This window comes from Argiope bruennichi, chromosome 8 (assembly GCF_947563725.1).
Source record: "Argiope bruennichi chromosome 8, qqArgBrue1.1, whole genome shotgun sequence".
Classification (NCBI taxonomy): domain Eukaryota; kingdom Metazoa; phylum Arthropoda; class Arachnida; order Araneae; family Araneidae; genus Argiope; species Argiope bruennichi.
Window position 1 is genome coordinate 13,986,789 of NC_079158.1, and position 25,582 is coordinate 14,012,370.

The following is a 25,582-nucleotide window of genomic DNA, read 5'->3' on the forward strand; positions in this document are numbered from 1 at the left end:
ACTACAAATTTATTTCTCAAACACTCTTGAAAAATATATATTACCCTCATCATCTTTTCTCTCTCTTGTTTTTAAAGCAATCCAAAGTTGATTTATAATCAATTTCAGCGCTACAAATATTTTTGGAGAAAAATTACACATTTCAGAAAACTTTGTTCTATATGTTCATTCAAAAAAAGTTTGAAGATTAAAAATTAAAAAAAAATTCTTATCTTTCGTATATTATTTATTATTTTATTTAATAAAATAACATTGAATAATAATGCATTTAAGCAATATATATATATATATAAATATAGTCTTCTTTAATAAATTATTTTTAAAATTAATTATCTGCTTGTGATCGGTTATTGTAATCTAATTACCATGTCTAACACATAAAAGTTAATTATACAGTTACGATAAAAATTGCATTTCCCTTTTTATGTTGTGTTTGTAATCAAGTACCTTTTGCGTGAAACATATTCTTTATTCATTAATTAAAAATATTTTTACCAAATTATAACCGAATATTATTTACGTTTTTGCTCTTTTTCGCCAAACAACGTTTGTGAGTAATTTCAAGCGAATGATCATTTCAGTTAGTATAAATACTATAATAAATTTTTAAAAAATGGAATGGTTTTAATGAAACCAAAAATAATTTTTTTTGGATACAATCTATTTCCATTGAAAATGGAAAATATAAATACATAAGACTTTTTTTATTACTTTTTTCTCCTGCAAGATATGAAGTACAGTGCAAAGTTAAATAAGTATTTTTGTCACTTAGGCATGGATTGATTTCATTGTAACCATTCATTCTTCCAGGTTACCAAATGTCACGACCTACCTGTTTGAATAAAGCCAATGAGAAGGAAGTGGACGAACGCCTTTGTGACATCGCTGCTAGACCCCTGCCGGAAATTAAGGAGTGCAACTCTCATAAATGCCCACCAGTGTAAGTCTCTTCCCATGTTAATGCAAACACATTGTTGTATTAACACTTTACATTTTTCAGTTATTGCTACGGATGGTGTATCAATATATGATTTTGATTTTTGAATGGGGTCACTAATATTCATATTCAATAAGCCTTCAGTATTTTACTCTCCTGTCGAATCTAATTTGTTGCATCTCTAATCATTCTGTAGATAGTTTCTTTCTCAAGATGTGATATGTTGTATGCATTTTGTCGTCAATTAGGCAAAAACAATAATAGATAGACATCGTAAGTAATCGAGAGAGAAGGAGATGTTATTTATGAGTGGCTTGAAGAGGAGGAAACAGCATTCTCGAGTCTCCTCCAAAAATCCAATCTCAAAATTGATTTTTGAGATATGTCAAAATTTAAAGATGGAGAGAGAGTGACGTTTAAGCTTTGAGATTTCAGACTTAATTGAAAATGCGTGCACGTATTTTTTGCTGTTGTTCAAATGCAGTTCGAAATGAAGTCATTCTTCATACTTAAGTTAGCAGGAAAAAATAGTTTGTTTTATTTGTGTTCAACTTTCGCTTGTATTTGAATTCTGAAATTCATTCTAAGCGCAAAAGACTTTGGAGGTAAAGTGATGTATCGAATCGGCAACTATCGTAGTTAAATTGGAACACCGGGTTTATTTACTATTGACACTAATAGAAGTAGTTAATATGAGTTTATATGAGTAATTAATGAATATGAGTTGATATTGATATGAGTTGAGTTTGCAATATGAATTTATATGAGTAGTTAATGAATATGAGTTGATATTAATATGAATTTTGAAAGATTTAAAAATAGTTAATATGAGTTTTCAAACGGTCATCAAGAGAAAATCTATGTATATTTAAGAAGAATATGTATGAATTGAAGATGTATACCATTATGATACGATGAATAAAATTATTAGTTAAAAGGCATACATATGTGCGATTAAAATTAGTAATATTAACTAATTAGCAAATACTATCTATTAATTCTTGTTAATAATAAATAAAATGCTATTATTAATAAAGTAGAGATTTCTTCAGAAGATAATCTTTGAATATTATGTCAAATTAATTTTTTGGAGTTATTTTAGTTAAATCTTTATCTAAAAGTAAAAAACGAGGTAGTATTTAAAATAGATCATGATTGTTTAAGTCCTGATTCTTTTTTAAATATACAGTAAAGTATTTTAATTCAAGAATGCTCTGACTAAGACCACGAGACAGCTACATTTTGCTCTCTTATATCTGAGGTGATAAGAGATGTGTTGTCTCAGCCATTTTTTGTATGTATCACTTCTTAATTCTTTGATTAAAAAAGAAAACTAACTCAGTTTTTTTTTTCATTTTCTTACAAAAAAACACTATTAAGTAATTAGCAAATTAATTAGTTAATTTCTAATTAAATTACCATAAGTTAGATTTTTTTAAATTTCTAAATAGGATTACCGACAATCATTTGATTATTAAAGACTGTCACTAGACATGTTTGATAGAATTCGAGACAGTGAACAGACAAATTAAATTGAGTAATCTGAGATAATGAATAAGGAAAGTAATTAGAAACAGTGATTAGACAGAGTTAAACAATTAGGCGGAAGAGTTATTAAAAAACAATTGTATGATCGATCGAAACAGATTTAAAGGCTGATTATATTAGGATCAGTGAGAAAACTGAGTAATCAGGGGCAGTGATTAGATAGATCAAAAGGATTTTACGATGATGAGTATAGAAATACAATAGAATGATTAGCAATACTGAGAAAATTATTACAAAAATTTGAAGACAGCCGATAAACATATTAGACAGAGTAATTGAGGATTGTAAAGAAGCAAGCGTATAGATAGTGATTAGACAAATAATTTCTAGAGGAAACGAAATTGTAATGACTTAGTACTATGAGAGTTGTACCAGCGCGTATGCAGAAAATAATATCTATTGTGGCTTGAGCGTACCAGTTAATAATTTTTTTTTATTATTTTACATTACTTTTGATTGAAATCTAACATATAACTTATTTTCTGGATGATTTCTGTAAAGTTCATTATATATTATATTTAATCAGTTTTATTCGTTCTCATGTCAATTTAAATGTCAGATTTGAATACTATAACTAAGCCCTGTATTTTACGGAGAAAACAAATTAATAACATTAGAAATGTCCTTAACGATACATCTTTCCATCTTTATTTGAAAACAAACAACGAAAAGTTGTTATTGTAATGAAATCTTGACGGAGAAAATCGTTGATACAGACCCTTGCGAAAGGCTGCAAAAAATTCATATCTAAAGCAGACTGAGTCTGCTTCTTCCCTTATCAGAATGTCGCCCACTCGGTTTCGTTTATCAGGTAGCATTTTCACTCGGGAGATGTTTTATGAGCGACGATAACTTAACAAAACATTGCACTCTCCGTTTCTGACACCTGAAAGTAGCGCCACTGCGTGACTAGTCACAGGAAAAGTGATTACGGAAGCGCGTGCTCAGTTTTGGAAATTGCTATTAATTGGTCTTGCAACAAATGTTATTCGGTGTAAGCTAACTGGTATCTAAGTATAGAGGCTCTTTTTTTAAACCCGCTTTTAAATGATATAGCATATTTATATACATGCATATATCGGAAATAGTTGTCTTGCATTCCTTTTGGATCATTTAATTTCTGACAAATCATAAGTTTTCAAATATACCATTTCTTATCCTTTTATTTTTCTGTACCCTGTTTCAGAATTTCATGTAGTTTTCTTTCGTAATTTTTCTAAATTTTAAGATTTTACTGATATGTTTTGAGGAAAAATAGTGGAAGTTTTCAATTTAGATGAGTGTATAAAATGATTTTTTTTATAATACAGTATATTCCCGAGTATTCGGCCTAATGTGGCGGAAAGACAGGCCGGATAGGACTTTTTTTATCCGGCAATGTAATGTCAGGAATTCTATGAACTCATTTCTTGCCCACGAATATGTGATTTTTAACGAAAACTCACTGTCTTCTGATATTCGTGGGCAAAGAAATGAGTTCATAGAATTCCTGATTTTTAACGAAAACTCACTGTTATAATACGTATTTTCTCATTTTTTATTGAGTATTAAGCCCTCCATTTATCTCAAGCCACGTAGAATGTGAACGTGGCCTCGGCCCGGTGAATCATAGAAGCAGTTGCCGGTAACGTGTCGAGTTAAAATAGAAGGTTATGCACTGGTAGTTTATATATGTTTGTATACTACACTGCAAGAATTTATTAGAGAAAAAGTAAGTTAAAGGATATAAACTGTTCACATTTTGACATGAATTCTGGACACTTCACTATGATATACTTAAAAAAACAGTAAGCATATCTCAAGAACGATTTGCGAATTGCTTTACGTAACGCGCAGTTATAATCAGGAACAGCGGCAGCAATCAGTGTGCAACAACCATTGCACACTGACGAAACAATGAACAACGAACAGAGCGCTGCTCTTTTCCTGCCACAACTTGTATTTTGCACACGACACGCAAGACGATGGTAGTAGACGCCAGCTTCCAATGCCTTGGCAATGTTGCAATGTCTTACCTTCCTCAATTAATTACGATAAAGAAAACGAGGCCGGATAGTACAGAAGCCGGATAGTCACAAACCGGATACTCGAGAGTGTACTGTATTTCATTAGAAAAATAACAAATTTCATATAATTATTATGCATCCAAAGAATATTTTTGTTAGAAAGTAAAGCCTTTTTAGATGCAAAAGAAACCAAAAATACAGATACAAAAGAAACCAAAAATACAGATACAAAAGAAACCATAAATACAGATACATTAGAAACCATAAATACAGATTCCAGATATCCTTATGTTTATTAAGATTCAACAGAATAAATTAAATCTTTTCTAATAGTTTTTTTTTAAAAATTAATGCATAAAAATGTAAATTTTTTTAATTAAGTCATACCCATAAATTGTGGATGGCAAATGAGGGTTTAAAGACTGATGAGGTATGAGGCTATCAGATGATTTTTTATTGCAATGGTAGCATGACAAACATAGTTTCTTATACAAAGTGACTATTTTATTGGTTGATTGTAAATGAATATCCCAAGTTTGTAAGTCTTTTAAAAGAAAACAAAACAAAGCACAGCCTTATTGCTCATCCAAATAAAAAAATAACAGTTTGAATTTAACGTAGTTATAAGTGTTCAATGTGAGACTTTCTAGAAGTACGAATTAACAATTTTAATATCAACTCAGTAACTGAGTAGGGACACTGACATTTAAGTTATCTTTGTAATTTATTAATCAGTACGAAAATTTAATCCAATTTTTTTTTCATATGTATTTTTTTAATATAATTGAAATCTTTTAATTAAAAGGAACTTTCAATGACTTTCAAGTTCTCTTTTGAGATATATTGTTTTCTATTGACTAAAAATACTCATTTGTTATCAAATCATATATTAAATTATATTAGTTGTACAGAAATAAAAGCGAGTTTTTGTCTCCACCAGGCATTTTCTTGGAAGTCACTGCTCTTTGAAGGGTTGATTCCTTGTTGTCCATGTATTTTTTAGACACTATTGATTGCTTATGGGAAATAACATCTGTTTATCAATTGATAAAGATTAATAATTAATAGATAAAATGAATTTTATTGAAAGAATTTTAGAGTTTGTGTAGAGAAATATATAAAATTCGTCTTATTTATTTAGTAACTTTTCCTGGAATACTTAAAAACATTTGAATGACGTCTCCGTAAAAATTTTCGACTACCAAGTTGTTATTCTGGCATAAAATTATATGCCGTAACTTGGTTTATCAAATTATGATACATGTTCCACTTATAGGCACATTACATATTATATATTACAAAATATGGGCAAAGATTTAAATGAATGTAAAATGAAATTTCTTTATCAATTTGTTTAAATCTTCATTAGCAGGTAAATAACACATGTTTTTTTGTTTTGCCCCTTCCGTTTCCCCCAATCAGGCACCTATGATATCGATCCTACTGCTCATATGTTTGTTATGACCCTGGTGTTAATACTAGAACGAGTAAGATATAGATTTTTCCTAGAATTTTGCATCTTTCATTTCATAATCACCATTTAAGAATATTCAGGCTAAATGATTAAATTCGCAGTGTAAAAAAATATACAAAATCAAGAGTCGAGAGATAGAAATCGAAATTATATGTGCTCATATAAAAATCCTAACAACAGATTTTGTGTTTATATATATATATTGTATGTAATGGATTTCAAATCCTGTCGGCTAAATAATATGTAACATTATTTTGGTTGAAGCAGAATTCAGGTTTGAAGCAGTGAAGAGACTTAGTAATTTTAATTCCCTTTAATATCCATCTCGGGAAGACAAGCAGGATTATTTACAAGAAGGCGCAGTGCGACACAAAAGCAGAAGTAAAAAGAAGGAAGGGAAGAAGGGCCGAAACAAATGATCACTAGTCTTATATAACATAGGATTTCCGGCCACGTGCCAATTCAATACACGTGGTGACCTTTGAGACCTTTTGAAGGGCGCCGAAGGGATCACTTTCATTTGAGACGTAGTAATGATGGCACATTAGTTTTACAGAGGAAGGAATTAAACCGAAAGTGGAATTGGATCATGAAATAAAACAATATTTTAGAATGAAGTTACTATGGGCTAAATTAAGAAAAAATCTTGGAAATTAATTAAATTGAAATTAGATTTAAAATATCTTCACACACACACACACACATATATATATATATATACAGGGTGTTTATAAAGTCCCGGACCCATTTTGATGTTTAATAACTCATAAAATAATAAAGATAGATTTAAATTAATAACATAAATGGTTAAATAGACTCAAAAAGTTTCATGACCCTTGTCAATGAACTTCCACGTGTGCCCCCTTCGTCGCACGGAGAATATCAAGTCGATAGTCAATTTCACGCCAGATAGCGACAAGCATGTCGGCATCCACAGAGCCATTTGCGCACTTTATGGCGATTAACAATGCCAGAAACATGAAAGGATGCTTCATCGGAGAACATTATGCTCTTCAGAAAATCAGCAGCATCTTCTATACTCCTTAGCATATCTGTTGCAAAGGCCATCCTCCTAGGCCTATCGTTCGGTTCCAAAACTTGAACAATTTGAACTTTGTATGCATGCAGTCTTAATTTTTTCTTAATAACCTTGTACACCGTCGAAATTGGCATATCCAATTCTGTTGCCGCTGATCTCACAGATATTCTAGGATTGTGTAAAAATGTCTCTCTGACACGCTCAACATCAAAATCACTTGTGCAAGGACGTCTGGAACGTTTCTTATCTTCGATACTTCCAATTTCTAGAAAATTCTTTTTCCACCGCAAGATGCTGTTTTTGGATGGAGGATATTTTTGGTAAATTCTTCTGAAATTTCTCTGTGCTTGCACTATCGATTTCATTTCCATGAACCACCGCAAAATCTGTGCTTTCTCTTGTGGTGTATGCATTCTCCTTAATATCCGCTCGAATAAAACATCACATATAAAAGTACTACATAGAACAAACACATCAAAAGTAAACATAACATTGCAATAGTTGCCAAAAACAAAAGAGAGAAAAATGCAATTAATAAGCAGACAATATTTAGAAAAGTACAGATATTTAGACTGGAAAATGAAATTATCTGAAATTAACCACACGCGCAGACGATATTTACAAAAGTAAAAATATTCAAACCTGAAAAGGAAAATATATGAGTTATTCCATCAATAAATGCCATAAGTGTGTTTATATCTTTATTATTTTATGAGTTATTAAACATCAAAATGGGTCCGGGACTTTATAAACACCCTGTATATATATATATATATATATATATAAGTTAAAATTTAATTTACGAACATAATTGAATAAGATGTGTTAAAATGTCTCATTCTTTGATTATAAAGATTTCCTTTGGAATACATTAACTTTAAGGTTGAAAATACTATTATAATAACAAATACGCTTCTGATTTGAGGATTTGTTTACACTGTGAATTAAATCATTGAATCCGAATATTCTTAAATATTGATTATGAAATGAGAGTCTGCTATAATAAATATTTTCAAATCTTTGAATTTGGGATTTTTCTTACCATGAATTCGCACATATCCCATTTAGGTCCTATCACAAGATTTTACACTGCTTTGTAGGGGGAAAAAAGGCACCAAAAGGCTTTGAAAAATCCATCTTCTATCTGACAAGAAAGGGGGAGGATGAGCAAAAGGAAGAAAAACGGCGTTCTATCCTATAAGAAAAACAAAGCGATTTTCCCCTAGAAGAAAAATTGCTGTCTTCTTACTCATTTGTTTGTTTCATAGATGGGTGACGGATAGCTGGAGCCCTTGTTCCGCCTCGTGTGGGGGCGGCCGACAATCTAGGCAGGTTCACTGCGCCCAAATGGGCTCGGACGGCGTGAGGATCCCAGTCCTCTCTAACCAATGTCTGAGACAGAAGCCCTTGACGGAGCGCCCCTGCAATTTGGTGCCCTGCCCGCAGTGGGTGAGTGGGCCGTGGTCTGGGGTAAGTAGAACTTTTTCTCGATATGTCTGTCCTCCTGTATCTTGCTGCATGCTCGGATAAAATGAATCGCATTCAAAAATATGTCTTGCTGGTTTCGTTTTGTACTTTGCTCCAGTGTCATTACTACGCTTGAAAATATAGGTTACATTTGCCAAGGTTTAAACCAGCGGCACAAGAACTTTGAAAAATTCAAATAGTGAATTTAGTGAAGGATTTTAAAAAGAAAACTCTTGGATAACGTGAGATGTTGAATTCGGCATCATTTTAGTTTCGGATTTTGTTTTGTAACTTGGGAAAAGTTTTTCTCTCAAACTGAATGGGGAGTCGTATCAGATGTTATGGACGTTTTTTTACAAAGGCCATTGTTCTTTTTTATTATTCATTCATGAGCATTTAACTGATAATTCTTGCTATAGATGTTTATTTATTTTTCATTCCTGTCTGTTTATATGCTATCTAATTTTTCAATTCAAATAAGCGATGAAATAGAAATAAACATACAAATTAAATTCGCATTTCCAAACACACAAATATTAATTCGCAGCATTTCGTCAAGTAATTATATGTTTTATTGCTAATGAATATGAATAATTCCCAATTCTCCAATTCCCAGTTCAATTTAGTAATAAATAATAACAAATAACTTAAATAATTAATTTTTCATAATTAAACTATAAATCCATTAAAGTAATTCATATCTTTTTATATTTATAATTCTGATTGTATTAAAAGGCGATTCCCATTTCTAAATTAATTAAATTCTTAAAATTATCATAATTTTTTGATATTCTACAATTTTGATTGTGTTATAAAGGGATTTCCAATTCAGCTTAGCTAAATTCATTAAATTAATTCATAATTTATGCAATATTCTACAATTTTGATTGTATTAAAAGGGGGAATCCTAGTTCAACTGATTCATTCCATTAAATTGATTCGTCATTTTTTGACGCTCTACAATTCTGATTGTATTCAAAATTAGTCAGTAGTGTAGAAAAAATGGTATGTAATAATTTTTATTCATTATTGGAGAATAAATGGGTAATAAACATTAGATTATCGAACTCAATGAGGAGGGAAAAAATCTCCCATAAGCTATTCCGAAAGGGAAAAAAAAAACTTTCTTATTACTCGAATTGGGAGAATTATTCATTGAAATGCTTATTTGATTTACTAATTTAGTAATTATAGCTAAGCGCTAGATGATTTGCTGATTTGAAGGAAAGGTGGACGGAGTGTTGAACTAAAGGTTCTTAACCTCCGAGCGTGACAGTTCAATGAGAGAAAAATAGCTTAAAATTGGCACTACGTAACAAGATGGTTGTATTAAACTTAAGTATGCATAATACGTACTAAAGCGTAATTAAATTATAAAAATTAAAAGATAGAAAAAAAGACGAAGAGTGAATTTTACAGGATGGAAATAATTGGTAAAGATCAGATCATAGATTTGAAGCAACAGGTTATTGATGTTCTATTCGCAGACTAGTTGTCAAAGTCTAGTGATGAACTTGGGGTGCTTTGTTCAACGTACAGTCGAAAACGTTGTTTGCTAAACAGTTACAAAAACTCGAACGTTATGTATCTCAAAATGAAGTTTATGTTTTATAATATCCGATTGCTAATGTCACTCACTTTATTTGAATCCAAGATTCTTCGCAATAAAGTAGATATTCTTAACAAAAGCAAGAAGCTAACAACCACTTTTTCAATCGACATCTTTTATTTTTACTTTATTTTATAGAATATTACAACAGCGTTGTTACTTTCACTAAACTAAAAAAAAAAAAAAAAAAAAAAAATGTTACAACGCTGTCATTTACTTAAAATTTTGAATTACAAATTAAATTTCTATTTTAAATGACTAAAAAAAATTAACCATATTTAGCTCGCACGAAATAAAATAAAATTTAACGTGCTCGAAAGCGTTATGCGTGCATGAAAAAAAAAAAAAAAGAACCGTAAATCAACGAGTTGCCATCGCACTGACAAAGGCTTAAATTAAAAAATAAATTAAATATTATTGCAAATGAAATAAATATTAAAGATCATTTTTCTAAAAAAGTAAATGAAAATATAACACCTTGGGTCGTAACTTGTCAATTACTTCAACGGTTTTTTGATAAATTGGCATTTATCCAATCTATCAAAAAATCTTGTGGACAGCTTTTTATGGAATTAATTAATAGTGGAAATGCTAGATGAAAATGTTTCCAAATCATATATTTTTATTTATTTCATTGTATTTTTATTTGAGAGAACTGTTGTTTCTTTTGTGTTTGATCCTTTATTGACTTATATTATAATCAAAACCAGTTAACAGTTAAATTGATAGAAATCTGCTATGTGTGTCAAAAGGTTCCATTTTAAGGTATAAAATATGATTATTAATAATAATATTTGTTGATTAAAACATATAAAGTTTGTAAATAACAAAAGCGAAAGCATTGGGAATTATCAAAAAACTCTTCCATAAACCTGTAGACATATCAAAATAAAGACCTTTTTTGAATGCAAGAATTAATTAAACTTTTAAAATATGGCTGTTTTTTATTTTTTTAACCGTTTGTGAATTTTTGAATACTATCAACATGAGTTGTCTTTATGTGTCTATAAATGTTAATAATATGTTATACATAATAGTATTATAAATACAATAATACGTTATATATAAATGTATGTAAATACAATAATATATTATACATAACTATATAATAAATACAATAATATGTTATACATAAATGTATAATAATTACAATAATATATTATACATAAATATATAACAAATACAATAATATATTATAAACAAATATATAATAAATACAATAATATGTTATACATAAATGTAAAACATATTACATGTTTCAAAAACAAATGACACTTCATCATTTCATTTGTATGTATAACTGTGCAACAAGTGTCTTCTTTTGCATCAGTGTTCGGTGACCTGCGGCAAAGGGCAGAAGATTCGCTCCATATCGTGCAAAGATGCGAAGGGGCAGCACAGCGAGGACTGCGACATGGAGACGATGCCGGCGACCAAGCAGGAGTGCGACAGCGGCCTCATCTGCAGCTCGCACGAAGATACGGGAACTTATTTCTCGGGTGAGCTCCCCCCCCCCCTTTTTTTTTTCTTTTTTCGTATACGAATGAAAGAAAAAGTATTTCTATCGTCAAAAAACTCCAACACGAGTTTTTGACGAATCTCCACGTCTTACAACTCCCCGGATTCGAAAAACACATTTTTGGGAAAAGGTCTGTGACAAAGAGAACTCAAAAATGCTTTGAGATAGATGAATGAAATTTGGAATATGGTCTTTACACCAACTTCTTAGATTTCTATCAAATTTACAGTCAAATTTATTCAGAGGAGGTTCTGTCTGGTTGTTCAAATACACAATTACTGCAAAACGAAGAGAGAGAGAGATAAAATTTGGTATACATATTTCACATCTATATTGTAGATAGATACCTTTTAAATTTTGAGCCTAATCCAATGAAGAGTTTACTGTCTGTCAGTTTGTACTTTCGTGATTACTCAAAAACGTATGATTATTCAAGTAACATGGTTACTCAAAAACGCAGTGACTTATATATATCAAATTTGATATGCGATTTTGGGGTTAGAAATGTCATTTGGTGTCGAATTTTTGTTTCAATCGGTTTAAAAGAAACCTGTCTAAAACACTAATAGTATTAACCCCATTTTAGGGATGAATCGCCAAAGAGCTCGACAAGGACATAATTCAATGAACAAGACGCATTCAGTAAAAATGCAAATTCTTTTCAAAGCTTAACATTTTGTTACTATTGTACACCAGTGTCATCCAAGGAATTCTCTGGGATAAACCTTTATTAAAGAGTAGGCACCATAGGCAAGTTGACACTCGGCGAATAGCGCAGTTAAAAGCCACTAAATGGGGTAATACTTATTTAAATTTTAGCTATAAACACTTTAATTGAGGTCTGGGATTATTTGAATTTAGAAAAAAATCCAGAGGAATGATTTCGTATTAGTGAAACTGTTAATTGAACAAATACTACAGTATAATTAAGGAAACTACAAATATATAAGGCCAACCTGCCCAGCGTATGGTGCCAACGTATCCCGGCCCCGGGGCAAATTGTCACCGATGGAGTTAGCTCATTCAACTCGATATTGCTCTCTTATTTTTTTAACCAAATTGTTATTAATTCCGTTTTATGCTAGCCAAAGGATGTAAGAATGTATTCAAATATATATAAGCTATTTAATCATTACCAAAAACATAAGAAAAATTCGCAGTCAAAATGGGTGTCAACCTGATCCGGTCTCCCCTACGCGAAAAAGTTTTAGAAAAACCCTTCCCGCAGTCAATATATGCGATTGCCTCGATATGCTGGTGGCTGGAGATCTAGTTAAGATTGAAATAACTTTTCTCAAGATTTATTTCTTGATCATATCGTTTGTTCTCAATATTCTCTTTGAAATACATTATTATCAGCTTCATCATCTATCGTACGTGTTCCAGTGCAATTAATAATAGTCATCATTTTTCTTTTGGCATTCAATTTTTCTCAGTTATTAAAATTCAATAATAGAAGAATATAATTTATCAAATTGTATATCACTAGTCAAAAATGTCTGTCTCTGCTTAAATGCGAAATATACTGGCAATCATCAATGACTGATGTGATCTGAATGAAAAGAGTATGACATTTAACACATCCATGATCGCGTTTAATGTTGTTGATTGAATGGAAAATTAGAAGTAATATCAACATCGGAAATGAATAATTAAAATTCATGACTTATTTATTCATCTTTTTACTTATCTCAAAGCCCATTGGGAAAAAAAAAAACGTAATAAAATTTTGTTGGAAATAAAATGTTTACTCTTTCTTCACTTATATTGATTAATTTTTCAATTAATATATTCAAAAATTTCATGTCATCAATATTTATTAGTCTCTCTCTCTCTCTCTCTCTCTCTCTCTCTCTATATATATATATATATATATATATATATATATATATATATATATATATAATATTAATTAAAGCAATTATTTTGCACAACCTATAATGAATGTAATGCAATAATGAACTGTATATCGTGTAGCATATATTATATATAGGGAATTATATGTTGTGAACTATATACAGAACTTTATATAGTATATTTAATTACATTGAGCAGTTTATATTTCCAGTGGCATGCATTTTCTGAAAGTAGATTGAATCATCTAACTGAAATTTGAACATTTCAATAATTCTGTACCAAATAATATAATGTACTGTAAAATGTGCCTGTAATACCAAACTCGATGTAGCTCCGAATTCGTAATACAATTGAAATGTAAGATTGCTAAATAAAGTATATATAACATGCCATGACATTTACTGTGACAATTACTGAAAATATCACCAAGAAATAATCTGTTTTATAGTTATCTTATAGTATTTTATATAATTTCTTGATATTACAATATTTTGAGTATTCTAGCAAATTCTATATAAATATATTCAATTATAATATATGAAAGAGCAGCAGCGTTTAAAATTTTCTAAAGAAAAATTTCACCATTGCTTAGTTTTAAAGTAAAATCTTGTTGGAAAAACAACAAAATTACAAATTGTTTTTTATTAAAAGCATATCTTATACAAAAACTTATTCAACATGGAAAATTAAATCGATATGTCAAACCTTGATCGTCAGCAGTAGAGAAAAAAGCCAAGATTAAGTAGTTGCAACAGTAATGAAAAACGATTTTAATTTCACTTCAATAATATAATGTACTGTAAAATGTGCCTAAAATATGTGTTTGATATACATGCAATGAATGTACCTAACAGCACATGTTTTGAAAGAGTAGGGAAATTCTTGTGAACATCATTTTCATTAGAATACTTCGATTTAAATTTTAGCTACAAGTGCCGAAACCTTGACGAAATACAGAATGAAATGTTCGCCAAAATATTTAATGTTGGATATCGCGAATAGATTCTGTTTAAATTTGGCAAATTTACCAAAAACTTGTCCACTGTTTTAGTTTCCGAATGAACCTACAGTGAATCATGTCAGTGTTCTAGTTCAGGAGAAATTTAGTTTGTCCTTTGCAAAACATAATTTGAAGAAGCACTTATTGAATTTAGTAACATTTTTATTCTTCATATTTTTTTAATATACTTCACTTTTCAGCTTTTGTTAAGATTTAAATAGAATTTTACAGAACGCAGCGTTTGGAGTCCGTGGGAAATTGATAACCCTTGCAACTCTGAAAGTTACATTGCAGCCAGCCATAGTTCGAGCGAAGCGATTGACAAATTATTAAGAGCGGAGCTATTTTGAATTCGAAAGAATTTGAATAATTCGTCGTGGTTTTTATTTTCCAGATGTTTTCAAAGGATCTCAAGAAGACGCACCTCCCAGGCAACCCTATTGGTCTACATGGCCCAAGAAAATCTCAGATGTCTCCAGTGAACCTAGGTTTGTTCTTTCTAATTGTTATTTTTTGTCTTATTCTATCTCGGTTTGAACCTTTTAATTGGTATTTTGTTTTAATTCTTTAGTGATACGATAATCGTCTCTTTAAGGTAAGTTCATACTTGCATGGGGCAATAAAAAAATCCATGCTCATCCAATGAGTTATAATGCATTTCTTTCTTTTAGAATAAATAATATTTTATCTAAATTAGTATCGATTTTTTTTTGCGATTTTAATGCTATTGGAGAATTCCCCTGAAATGTGGCTACAAAAGGAATTTTCAACAAACACTCGGAATTTCGATGATAAAAAGTGCAGAAATTGGGGATTCTCTTTTAAAAATCATCTGAATAGATTGTTACTCTTTTAATAATATAGTCCTTTAGACAGTACATTTATTACATAAATATATACAGAAAGCAAAGGCGAAAACAAGAGACAACACAGCATTTTGAATATTATACCCACTCAGCTGTATTACTGCGAGAGCATTATTCCTGAGTGAGTGAAACAGAAAGCGTGACCAAAAAGATATTCATCCACTAGAAAAATTGTTTGCTCGTTTTATACCAACAGAACATTCTCTTTTTCTTGGAAGATATAAACAATCGCTTATGGTAGTTTCGCCAGTTCTGATCATATTTTTAATAAATCTATCAGTCTCTGTAGATGTTCATAAGCGGCGTATTGCATTTTACCACCCATCTGCCATGGTCTTAATAATAGCGTGTAGTGAGCTAGAAAGAGAATGCGTAGTAAATCTTAATTATAAAACGTACTTCATTTTCATTGAATAGAAATGCATAAGATATTTCAATACCACCTGAAAAATATATTAAAACAGAATAAGATCTTGTACATCATAGCAGCGTGATGATCGTGGATTGAGAAGCAAGTAGGAATAGAAAATGATATGACCTTGTCCGATGACGTCACTATTTACTCTACAAAGTCCAATTTCCAAGATTCGTCGATACGGGAATTGTGACTCAAACACATGACCAATACATTTTCTACAAGCAGATGCAACATCCGCAATGAGCTCTCCTTAGTTGAGTTTAATTTTATTGCACGCATAAAAAAAATAATAGTTTGTGAGCCTCTATACAATTTTCATTTTGAATTCTTTTTTCAAAGATTTATGTTTATATGTTTTATACCAAGTGATACTAAAATGTGTTGAGGCTTGTTTAAAAACACACCAATAAATAAATAGCAGAAAGGGGCACACATAATAATAGACAGCGTCGACATTCATAAATCAGTGTGCCAAAACGCATTGGCAACTTTCATTTTTGTGACCATTTCTATTGTGACATGAGCATGGAAATGTGAAGTCACAAAGTGATGTGAAATTCGGCATATTTGCTTAAAGACGTTGCTTATGAAACGGCAAGTTAATAGCAATGTTACCCTGAGTCGTACAATATACTTTGAATGTATACTCTTTCAAGAAAGGAAGAACTGCATTATAAAACAATAGGAAATCCAATGCACAGAAAGTGGTGCATACAATAACAAATAGGCGACATTCATAAGTCAGTCCATCAAAAGATATCGTATTAAGCTTATAATTTTATGGCCATGTGCATTGTTCTCTCAATATGGAAATGTGAAGTCACAGTGTGTGAAATATGGGCACATCTGCCAGAAAGATTTTGCTTATAATACAGCAAGTTAATGGCAATATTATCAGGAATCATGAGAGGTGCTTTGTAGAAACGCGTGCTTCAAGAAAGAAAAAAAAATCATACTGGGAAACAATCTGATATCCAACGTACAGAAAGTGGCACACGCAGTAATAGAGAGCATCGATATTCATAAGTCACCTTGCCAAGAGACATTGTATTGTCGTATGCATTATGACATCAACATAGAGAAAAAAAAAATCGGACTAGATTTTTTTTGTGGAATTCGGCACATCTGCCAGAATGAAATTGCTTATGATGCAGCAAGTTAACGATGATGTTACGTCATCTGAGAGGCTTCAAAGAACGCGCATTTCAAGAAAAGATTAGCCATACTGGAAAACAATGGGAGATCTAACGCGAATCGTGGAACGCTGTGTTACGATGAGTTCTTTGATGATAATAGGATGTCTTCTTTCATTAGTAAAATAGTTCTTGTCTTCTCAATTATCTTGACAATATTGAATCGAGCATCGTTTTTCGTTTTATGCCTGTCACATACAATTTTCAATAACTGCACAAGAATTTGAGAATATAAATGTTTCCAATTAAATATATTGCCACTCACGCGAGCTGAAAAGAGATCAATTTATTTCGTGGACTGATTAGAAGTAGTAAGTAGACTATGTTACTGATTGTTTCTTTCTTTGGTTACTGATTACTTCTTTATGTGGTTGGAAATATAATCATATAATTGCTTTCATTTTGTAGATAGAACTTTTTAAGTAAAATGGCTGTTCTTCATTTTATTTATCACCCGCATCATTTTTAAAAATTTTAGTTACGTAGTTGGTGAGTGGGGTCCTTGCAGCACGACCTGTGGACAAGGATTTCGTAACAGAACAGTTAACTGCAAAATATTCCTCGAATTTTCTCGCACCATAGCCACAATACATGACTACGAATGTCCCGGTAAGTCAGAGTAGAAAACATTTATTTTTAAATTTTTATTTAAGGTTGGTTTATTACATTAAAATATCGATTTTTTTTTTTTTTTTTTTTTTTTTTTTGCAAAAATATCAAATTTTTTAATTTAGTATTCTTAATTTCTGAAAAAATCTTCTGTATAAAACCGTTTGAATTTTTGTTTCTAAGCTTATACTTTGAGAAGTTACATTAATTTTTGCATTTTTTTAAATACATACTCAGATGTTATTTTAAATTTTGGGTACAAGTTTCTCAAATTCTAAATTTTGCTAGAATTTTTCTTATGGAAAAACATTGCGAGTTATAATCTAAATGCATATTCTTTTTTCATATTTGGTTTAATAATTCCTGTATATGTTCTCTAGTTCATGAATTAGAAAATAAATAATCAATTTCATATAGAATTATTTTATAGTTTTAATCCTTCACAATACAAAAAAATTGGAATTTTCTTGTTATTTATTAGTCGAAACCGAATATTTAAAAACGAATAGAAGGAGAGCTTCTTTTTGTTAATTTAGAAACAAGGAAAATATTTATTTATTAAGCGATTTGAACTAAAACAATATTAATACAATTTTTTAGTAAAAAAATACATTTTTCCCAATTTTATTTTTTTTAAATGATATTTAACTAGCATTGACTTTTAACATTTAACTTTTGGTTTCACTGTTACTTTTTCAATCTATTTTATATAAAAATACAACTATTTTACAGAGTTTTTCAAGAATTAATCCCGAATGCAGTCACATATCTTAATTAATTACGAAAGTTTTTCTGAATTCAACCGCCAATTTGATAAAAATCAAGACAATTTTTTGTCTCTTTGTATTTTGTTACTTTATTTGCTTCTATCCAACGTTTCTAGGTTTTATATTCAGATATACTATATGTAAAAAAATTGATTAATTATTAAAGCAATTCTTCTCTTTCACAAGTAAAACATCTTTCATTAAATATAAATTGCTTTTTGTATTTTTGGAAAAATTAAGCTTTAGTTCTTGCTAAATTAAACATATAGTTCTTTTATAGTGACGTACAAACCTTTTGAATTTATATCCAAGGATTATCTTTAATATAAAAGAGCAAATTCTTTTTCACTTTTAAAAATTTATATTTTTGTTAAAAATAATTTAAAACGAAATTAAGATTTTTGAAAACATGCTTGTCTTGTCGATAAATTTTATTTTTTAGACCTAACATAAATCATACATTTTCTCAATATATATATATATATATATATATATATATATATATATATATATATATATATATATATATATATATATATATATATATATATATATAATATGAAACAATCTTGAGTTTTCAAAGGAAATTTCATAGTAGAATTTTAAAATAATAATGTGGTGGTTCTTTTAAGTGAACACATGAATGAATTTTTTAAAACTCTTTGCATTATATTCTGTTTTTTTAATTTAAAAATTAAAAGTAAGGCAACGATAAAAAATATGGAATACTAGCAAAGAACACTCCCATTTACGCCAGGAAAAAAAAGCTGAAAGATTATTTGATGCGGGATGTTTACTTTTAAGATATTTTCAAATTAATTTAATTAATTTTCAGTCTGAAATTCGATGTTTTTGTTTATTTAACCTTATCCTTAGTTTCTTAATAAAATGAAGAAATTTAATGTATTTTTAAAAGTACCTGAACTATGCTTAACTTCTAATTTTTATTTAAAAATATCTCTGCATCTACACACACACACACAAAAAGAGTGTGAAATTATTTGGATAATGCAAATTTTCAAATTTAAAGCCATTCACGCGTATTTCTTTATACTTAAAATCTAACTTTAGCATTGATAGTATTATACGTCAATTTCAAAAGAAAATAATTTTGCATCCAAATGTTAAAAACATAGCAGACAAATATACCAACTCCGCAAATATGTCCTCTAGAATGTCAAACGATAATATTTTTCGAAGAATCACAGACCGGAGATTTTCTTTTGAAGAATTCGAATAAAACAAGTAACCTCCCCTTTCTTATTGACGGCAACTTCCGAAAGCACTCGAAGTAAGTGGGGAAGGGGAGGGGGGAAGACGCAAAGGAGAGGAAAAAAATCGTCAAATAATAAATTTTGGTGAGTGGAGGAAGGGAAATGTGTGTATGGGGGGGGGGGGGGTATGAGGCAGTCACATTTGAGATCCAAAAATTAGAATACACTCGAGTGTTTTTGCTCGAAGAAAACTTAACTTCAACCGCCGCAAACAACTGTCTGAATGAGTCTTTTCAATGGACACGGAATTCTTTTCGAAAACGTTTTGGAAAAGAGGGGTGGCAAGACAGTTTTTTTACCCCTCTACCCTACTTCCTTTAATTTTCAAGCATTGAGTATGCATTTTACGGACCAACGATCCCCGAGTGCTTAATAGAGAACATGCTTTGAGACGAACTCGTGTACGACTTCCCAACACTTGAAGAACAAAGCAATGGGGGGTTTAAAAGATTCCCAAGAATATCTATTGGACCGTGGAACTCCTTCTGCTCGCCGCAAAGAAGCTTCCTTTTGTGAGGAATATTTCAACGTGTATCGTTTGTGTTGTGGCAAATGAACGAAGGGGGGAGGGGGTCGTAAAGATTAAATAATTGATCGTATTTGCTCAGTAAAAAGAGTATGTGTCTTAAAGTACTAAATAAAATCGTCGTTAGAAGTGGGTTCTTTTTTATATGCTTATCGTCTGAAGGTAAGTTCCTTCTAGGCAAATATAGACATTTTTTTTCTTTGTTTTCGCGAGAACTGTTCTATCTTGCCGCCAGGGAACATGATTTATATGTATAGTAAATTCATTTAAAAAGATAGCTTTAGGATTATTATCCTATTCGAATTATTATGTTAGATCATTCTAGAAATGATAAAACTGTCTGTTTTTATGGAATTAAAAAATGTTTTCAAATCAAAGAGCCCTTTTTTTTATTTTTTACTGTTTTGGTTTAGAGAATTTTATTCAAATGCTTTTTTTTTCTTTTCTTTATTATAACGTTATCCAAGTTCTTGAGACGTTGCATGTAAATATAAAAATGCTTCGAGCAAATGTCCTTCACTTTCATAGACCATTCTTAAAATGCGTACTAGACGATTTCCTAGACACTTATGCTTTAAAAGTTTTGAATGTCATTAGATTTAAAAAACAAATTCCGTCTTATTGCATTCGATTTCTCTGAGATGGAATTCGTTGATACAAGATCTTCAGATGAAATGAAAAGAAATGAGTTTTGAAAAGATATTTTTAAAAAGTTGGAATATTTTAATTGAAAAGGGAGAGAGGGAACTATCATTTTCAGAAAAAGAACATTAAGATATTTGAAAAGGAAGAATGTGTAAAAGGACCTTGTATTAAATTTCATATACACATAAATAATGTTCGTTTCAGATATTCGAGATGAGGTGAGAGAGGGTGTAGTTGAATTACTGAAGATACAAAACGTGTAAAGTGAACGCCATTCTAGGCTGTTTTATCTGCATTCAACATTTTTGTGTTTATTGTTCTATTATGCTAGTTTCATTATGCGAATTATGCTATGAATTTTAATTCCACCAATAATTCATTGTATATCTAACTAATTGCAAACATCTCCTCTTTCTTTCAACTCACCCCTTATTTAAATGAAATCCACACCTCCTGTCGCAAATCCCAAAACTAAAATTTTAGTAATAGCAGTTAATAAGCGCATTATCGCGCGCTTTTTTGAAACATGTAAAAATGTTTTGGTTTATGAAAGTTCTAGAAAAGTTTTTACTGATTTTTAAATTGAAATTCAACCTCTTTACTTCTGTCTTTGAATTTATTCCATTCATCTTATGCACATCGTATTTTTAATCTTTAACATTGTTATTTCTAGATATCATATATTAATGAAAAAATTATATAGAAGTCGTAAAATTTTTCAAATATTTTGTGGAATTTTAATTGAATTAAGGAGATAGCATCATTCATGTAATAAAAAGTATTACTTAATTAGTTGCAAAATAAAACAGTAAAGTTTTAAAAAAATTATTAGGAGCATAGCATATCTTTACCCTTCATAAAAACGGAATGATGTGTAGTTTATTGCTTTATTAGTATTTGCTAATATGTTTATAAAATTTAAATGTACGATTTTTTTTTACAAATGTGCCCGCTTTAGTATAGAATTTAGTAAAATATTAGATTAAATCTCTAATTTCCTGGAAATTCAAAAATTGTTTTGTCTCTTTATCCCATTTGCACCCTCACATATGGGATAACAATTACATATATAAAAGATAATATCATGATGGAAAACGTACCATTTTCCTGAGATTTTTGTAACAATATTCAGCATGTTTATTTTTTTAAACATAAAATGTTTATAGGCTGCCATTGAATTACAGTATGTACGATACAGAAATCGTTCAAAACCCTCTCCAGTCTAGACTTGCAAAAAAAGGCTTTGAAAATTTTTAATTACATTACTAAAAAATAATCTAAATATTAATGTTTCTTTCAACAACTTTGAAGCATATTATCATTAATTTGTAACATTTTTATCCACCTTATAACTAACCAAATTTTTTACCATTTAAAAATTAAAAATATAAAATTTTCAGTTTATATTTTGAATTGTATATTCGGGTATTTACCTCTCATTTTAACTAGATTTAAAATACTTTTAAACATAGTTTACAATAGTATTTTCCATTGTTTTAATGCTCCAATTCCTTCTCATGCACAGTTTCAGGGTATTGAATGCATTTTTCTTGTGTATTTTTAAAAATAAAGTAAAGGTAGACTAATCAAGCCTTGAACTAGAGTTTTCCCTCTCTCTCTGTCTCTTTGCAGCATAATTCGTCTATGATTCATATAAGTAGGTTTCTTTCTGAAATTTTGTGCGATCCTATGAAATTTCATGATAGTGTTTAAAAAATGGCAGCACAAGTCATTTAAAAACATCATCGGTGAGAGTTATTGATGCCATTCATTCTAGCCAATGTCATTGTCATGTTTGACACGAATGCAAAACGTTTTGCTCCATAATAGCTACTTGACTTATTCGCAAGCATCTGGTTTAAATAAAAACATTTAGAAAGCCAAGAACTGAATCAAAAATAAAATCACAAATCGAAAGTATTACAAATAAAATGTTAAATGTTTGCGTTTAGTGAAAATATTTATTATTATATATTTGAAATTTAAACTTCTTGAAAAACTCCAATATTTCGGTTAACATTTTTTTCCATCGTTTCTTTCAAAACTATAAATAACTTTATGTGATTTTAAAACAAAAATATTTAACCCTAACGTCTGTTTAATAACCGTGTCGTCTCTTCTAAAACAAAGCTTAAATGAAAAAGAAAAGAAATGAAGTTTTTAAAAGTATTTAAAAGCTCAAAGAATTAAATTTGTTAGTTTCTGCAATAAGAAGTTATTTTTTTATATAATTTATAATTCCATTTAGAATTTCTGAATTAATATTTTGGCAAAAAGGATTAAAACATTATAAATTAGTAAAATATAAGAATTTAGTTATTATTTTCAAATTATAAATGTTTTATCTCATATTTTGTAAGTTTTCTTTATCTTGTTGTTTTACTAAGAATAGAGACCAAAATATCTGAAGATAAAATTGTAATAATATGTATCTGCTGCCTTGATTTATAACTTACAAAGCTACTTCGCGTTTAATTCGTGAATTTCTTGGTGTTGACATGTTTAAAGTGTTTTGTAATTTTTCCCTTAGATTTTCTTTTTTATTAATTATCATCTTCTGCTTCTTTATTCTAATTCTTTCATCTTTTTTTTTATCTTTAAATAATTGTATAATTATTAATATATTAAATATTGTATAATAAATTTATACTTACCTTCATACTTTATCTTATATTTCATTTATATATGGAAAAATAATTTTCACAACTTGTTTTTATAAATTAATTTTGTAGTTAATTTTAGATCTTTAGTAAATAATGGAATGTTAAAGATTAGTAATTAAAAGACACTATTGATATAAGCATAATCAACAACTAACTTAAAATTTTTGAAGAATAATTTTAATTAAACCAACGATTGCATTTTTATCTAATCGATCTTCAGTTTTTGTAGATCATTTTAATTAACTCAACTTTACGTTTTTTATATAAATTTAATAGATAGTTGAAAATGTTTAACATTCATGAAATGAAGGATTATTTATTTTGTGTAATCAACTACCTTCAATTAAATTTCCTTATAAAAGATTTTTTTTTAATTTCGCAAATTATTACTTTGATTGTTGATAGTGTAATTTTGCATTATAAGCATTTACTGAACATGTCAAAGATTTTAATTTTATCTTCCATCCTCCAAAATTTTATAAATACAAATAAGAATATGTAAGAAATTCTTACTAAAGTTTTAAGTTTCATCATACCATCTTTAAAAATCCTCATTTAGCTGAAGGTACTAATGAATAAATTAGTATTTCTAAAATTTTAAGAGGATAATAATGTAGAACTTTTCTATATTTAATTATAGATTTCCTAAGAAATAATCAGTTAAAAAGATGTCTAAGAAAATTTCTTTATTGTTCTTATTTCTTTAGCTAAATTATGGTACTATTAATTAAAATTTTCGATAGTAATTAATTTTCGTATAAATTACAATATCGTAAAGATTCTTTCAAATATCAATATTTGTCTTAATATATATAAATAAACGATGATGATAATGCAAACATTTTTTTACCCACTAACCATGATACCATAACTGATTTCTTAACAATAATACCTAAAAGAATACATATGATTACAGATTTGCCGACACTGTTGCCAACTCGTCATAACTCTCATATTAAATTTAAAGATTTCGATATTACATGTTCTTGACAAGGGAAATTGCCAAATATTATTTTAAATATATATATAATTAAATATATAATATATAATAACATTTCAATATATAATAAAATTTCATCTGCAAGTAAAGGGTATTTTTATCAAGTAAAAGTTAATATCTGAAAGAAAATGTAGGCCATATCGAGCAAATGATTTATTTTAATTATAAAACAATAAAAAATATTTGTTTCTTAAAGTATTTCTTTTATAACGGCAAATAGAGTATGTGTTATGATAAGATAGTTTTCACATATATAATCACAATAATATAAATAATCACGAATCGATACGCTTAGAAAAATAATTCTGAGTAAAATCATTCCAAAAATTAGCATAATGTATGAATAATAACTATTGTGAACTTATTTTCATTTCAAAATGCTAATGATAAAAATATCAAGAAAATAACAATTAGCGTGTAATTTGAAAATTTTTAAAAACACATGATAAATACATAATAAATAGCTTCTAAGATTAATACTATTGGGCAGAAAAAAATTAGGTTTATTAGATGCATAATGTTTGTAAATTTTGTTCTGTGAAATTTCAGGCAGTTATAATGAATAGAATGCTCTCTGTGCATACAGAAACTTGAAGAAAATGTGTTTCCAGTAAAGGGTAAAATTCTGTCTTTCTATCTCAAGAGCTCCTGTTAGATTCATCTTTATAGGATAATTTATTAACTATCGACTTCTTTAATCTATTTAAATTATACAGCTCTGTAAACAGTAAAATTATCTTTATTTTATTACACTGAAATTAGAAAATTGATTAATTGAATGTACAAATGTTTCTAGCTCCCTGCATTCGATAGAAAATTATTTTGTGACTATTAGGGTAAATGTTTATTAATATGACTCTTGTTTTACAGATAACTTCATTCAATATTCTTTTAAAATTGTTTGGCATGTTTGAAGCAACATGAAAATTTTTTCCAATTTGCTTATAAATATTTATATTTATTTCAAAGGAGACATGCGTAATATATTTATAATATAATAATTTACAGTTATTAAAATGATATACTAATAGTAGATGATAATTCTAATAGTATTAAAAAAATTCATTAAACTATAATGTTTTATTCAGAAGTTTTTGTACTTTTGCATTTGCTTTAAAAAATGATTAATCTAATATTAAAATAAATTTTTTATGCTATTATTCTT

The 25,582-nt window shown here is 29.1% G+C and overlaps 1 protein-coding gene across 5 annotated transcripts in view; it reads left to right on the forward strand.

The window, feature by feature from the left end:
• Positions 1-25,582, forward strand: part of LOC129980881 (protein madd-4-like) — a 323,844-nt gene that overhangs the window by 241,212 nt on the left and 57,050 nt on the right. For all 5 annotated transcript variants that reach the window (XR_008785271.1, XR_008785272.1, XM_056091332.1 and 2 more), the window contains exons 6-10: positions 811-940; positions 8,273-8,474; positions 11,411-11,579; positions 14,851-14,944; positions 17,412-17,542. Coding sequence is in view for 3 of the 5 variants with exons in the window: in XM_056091332.1 (XP_055947307.1) it covers positions 811-940; positions 8,273-8,474; positions 11,411-11,579; positions 14,851-14,944; positions 17,412-17,542 (726 nt within the window). In the remaining 2 variants the exon portion in view is untranslated. The remainder of the gene's footprint in view (positions 1-810; positions 941-8,272; positions 8,475-11,410; positions 11,580-14,850; positions 14,945-17,411; positions 17,543-25,582) is intronic.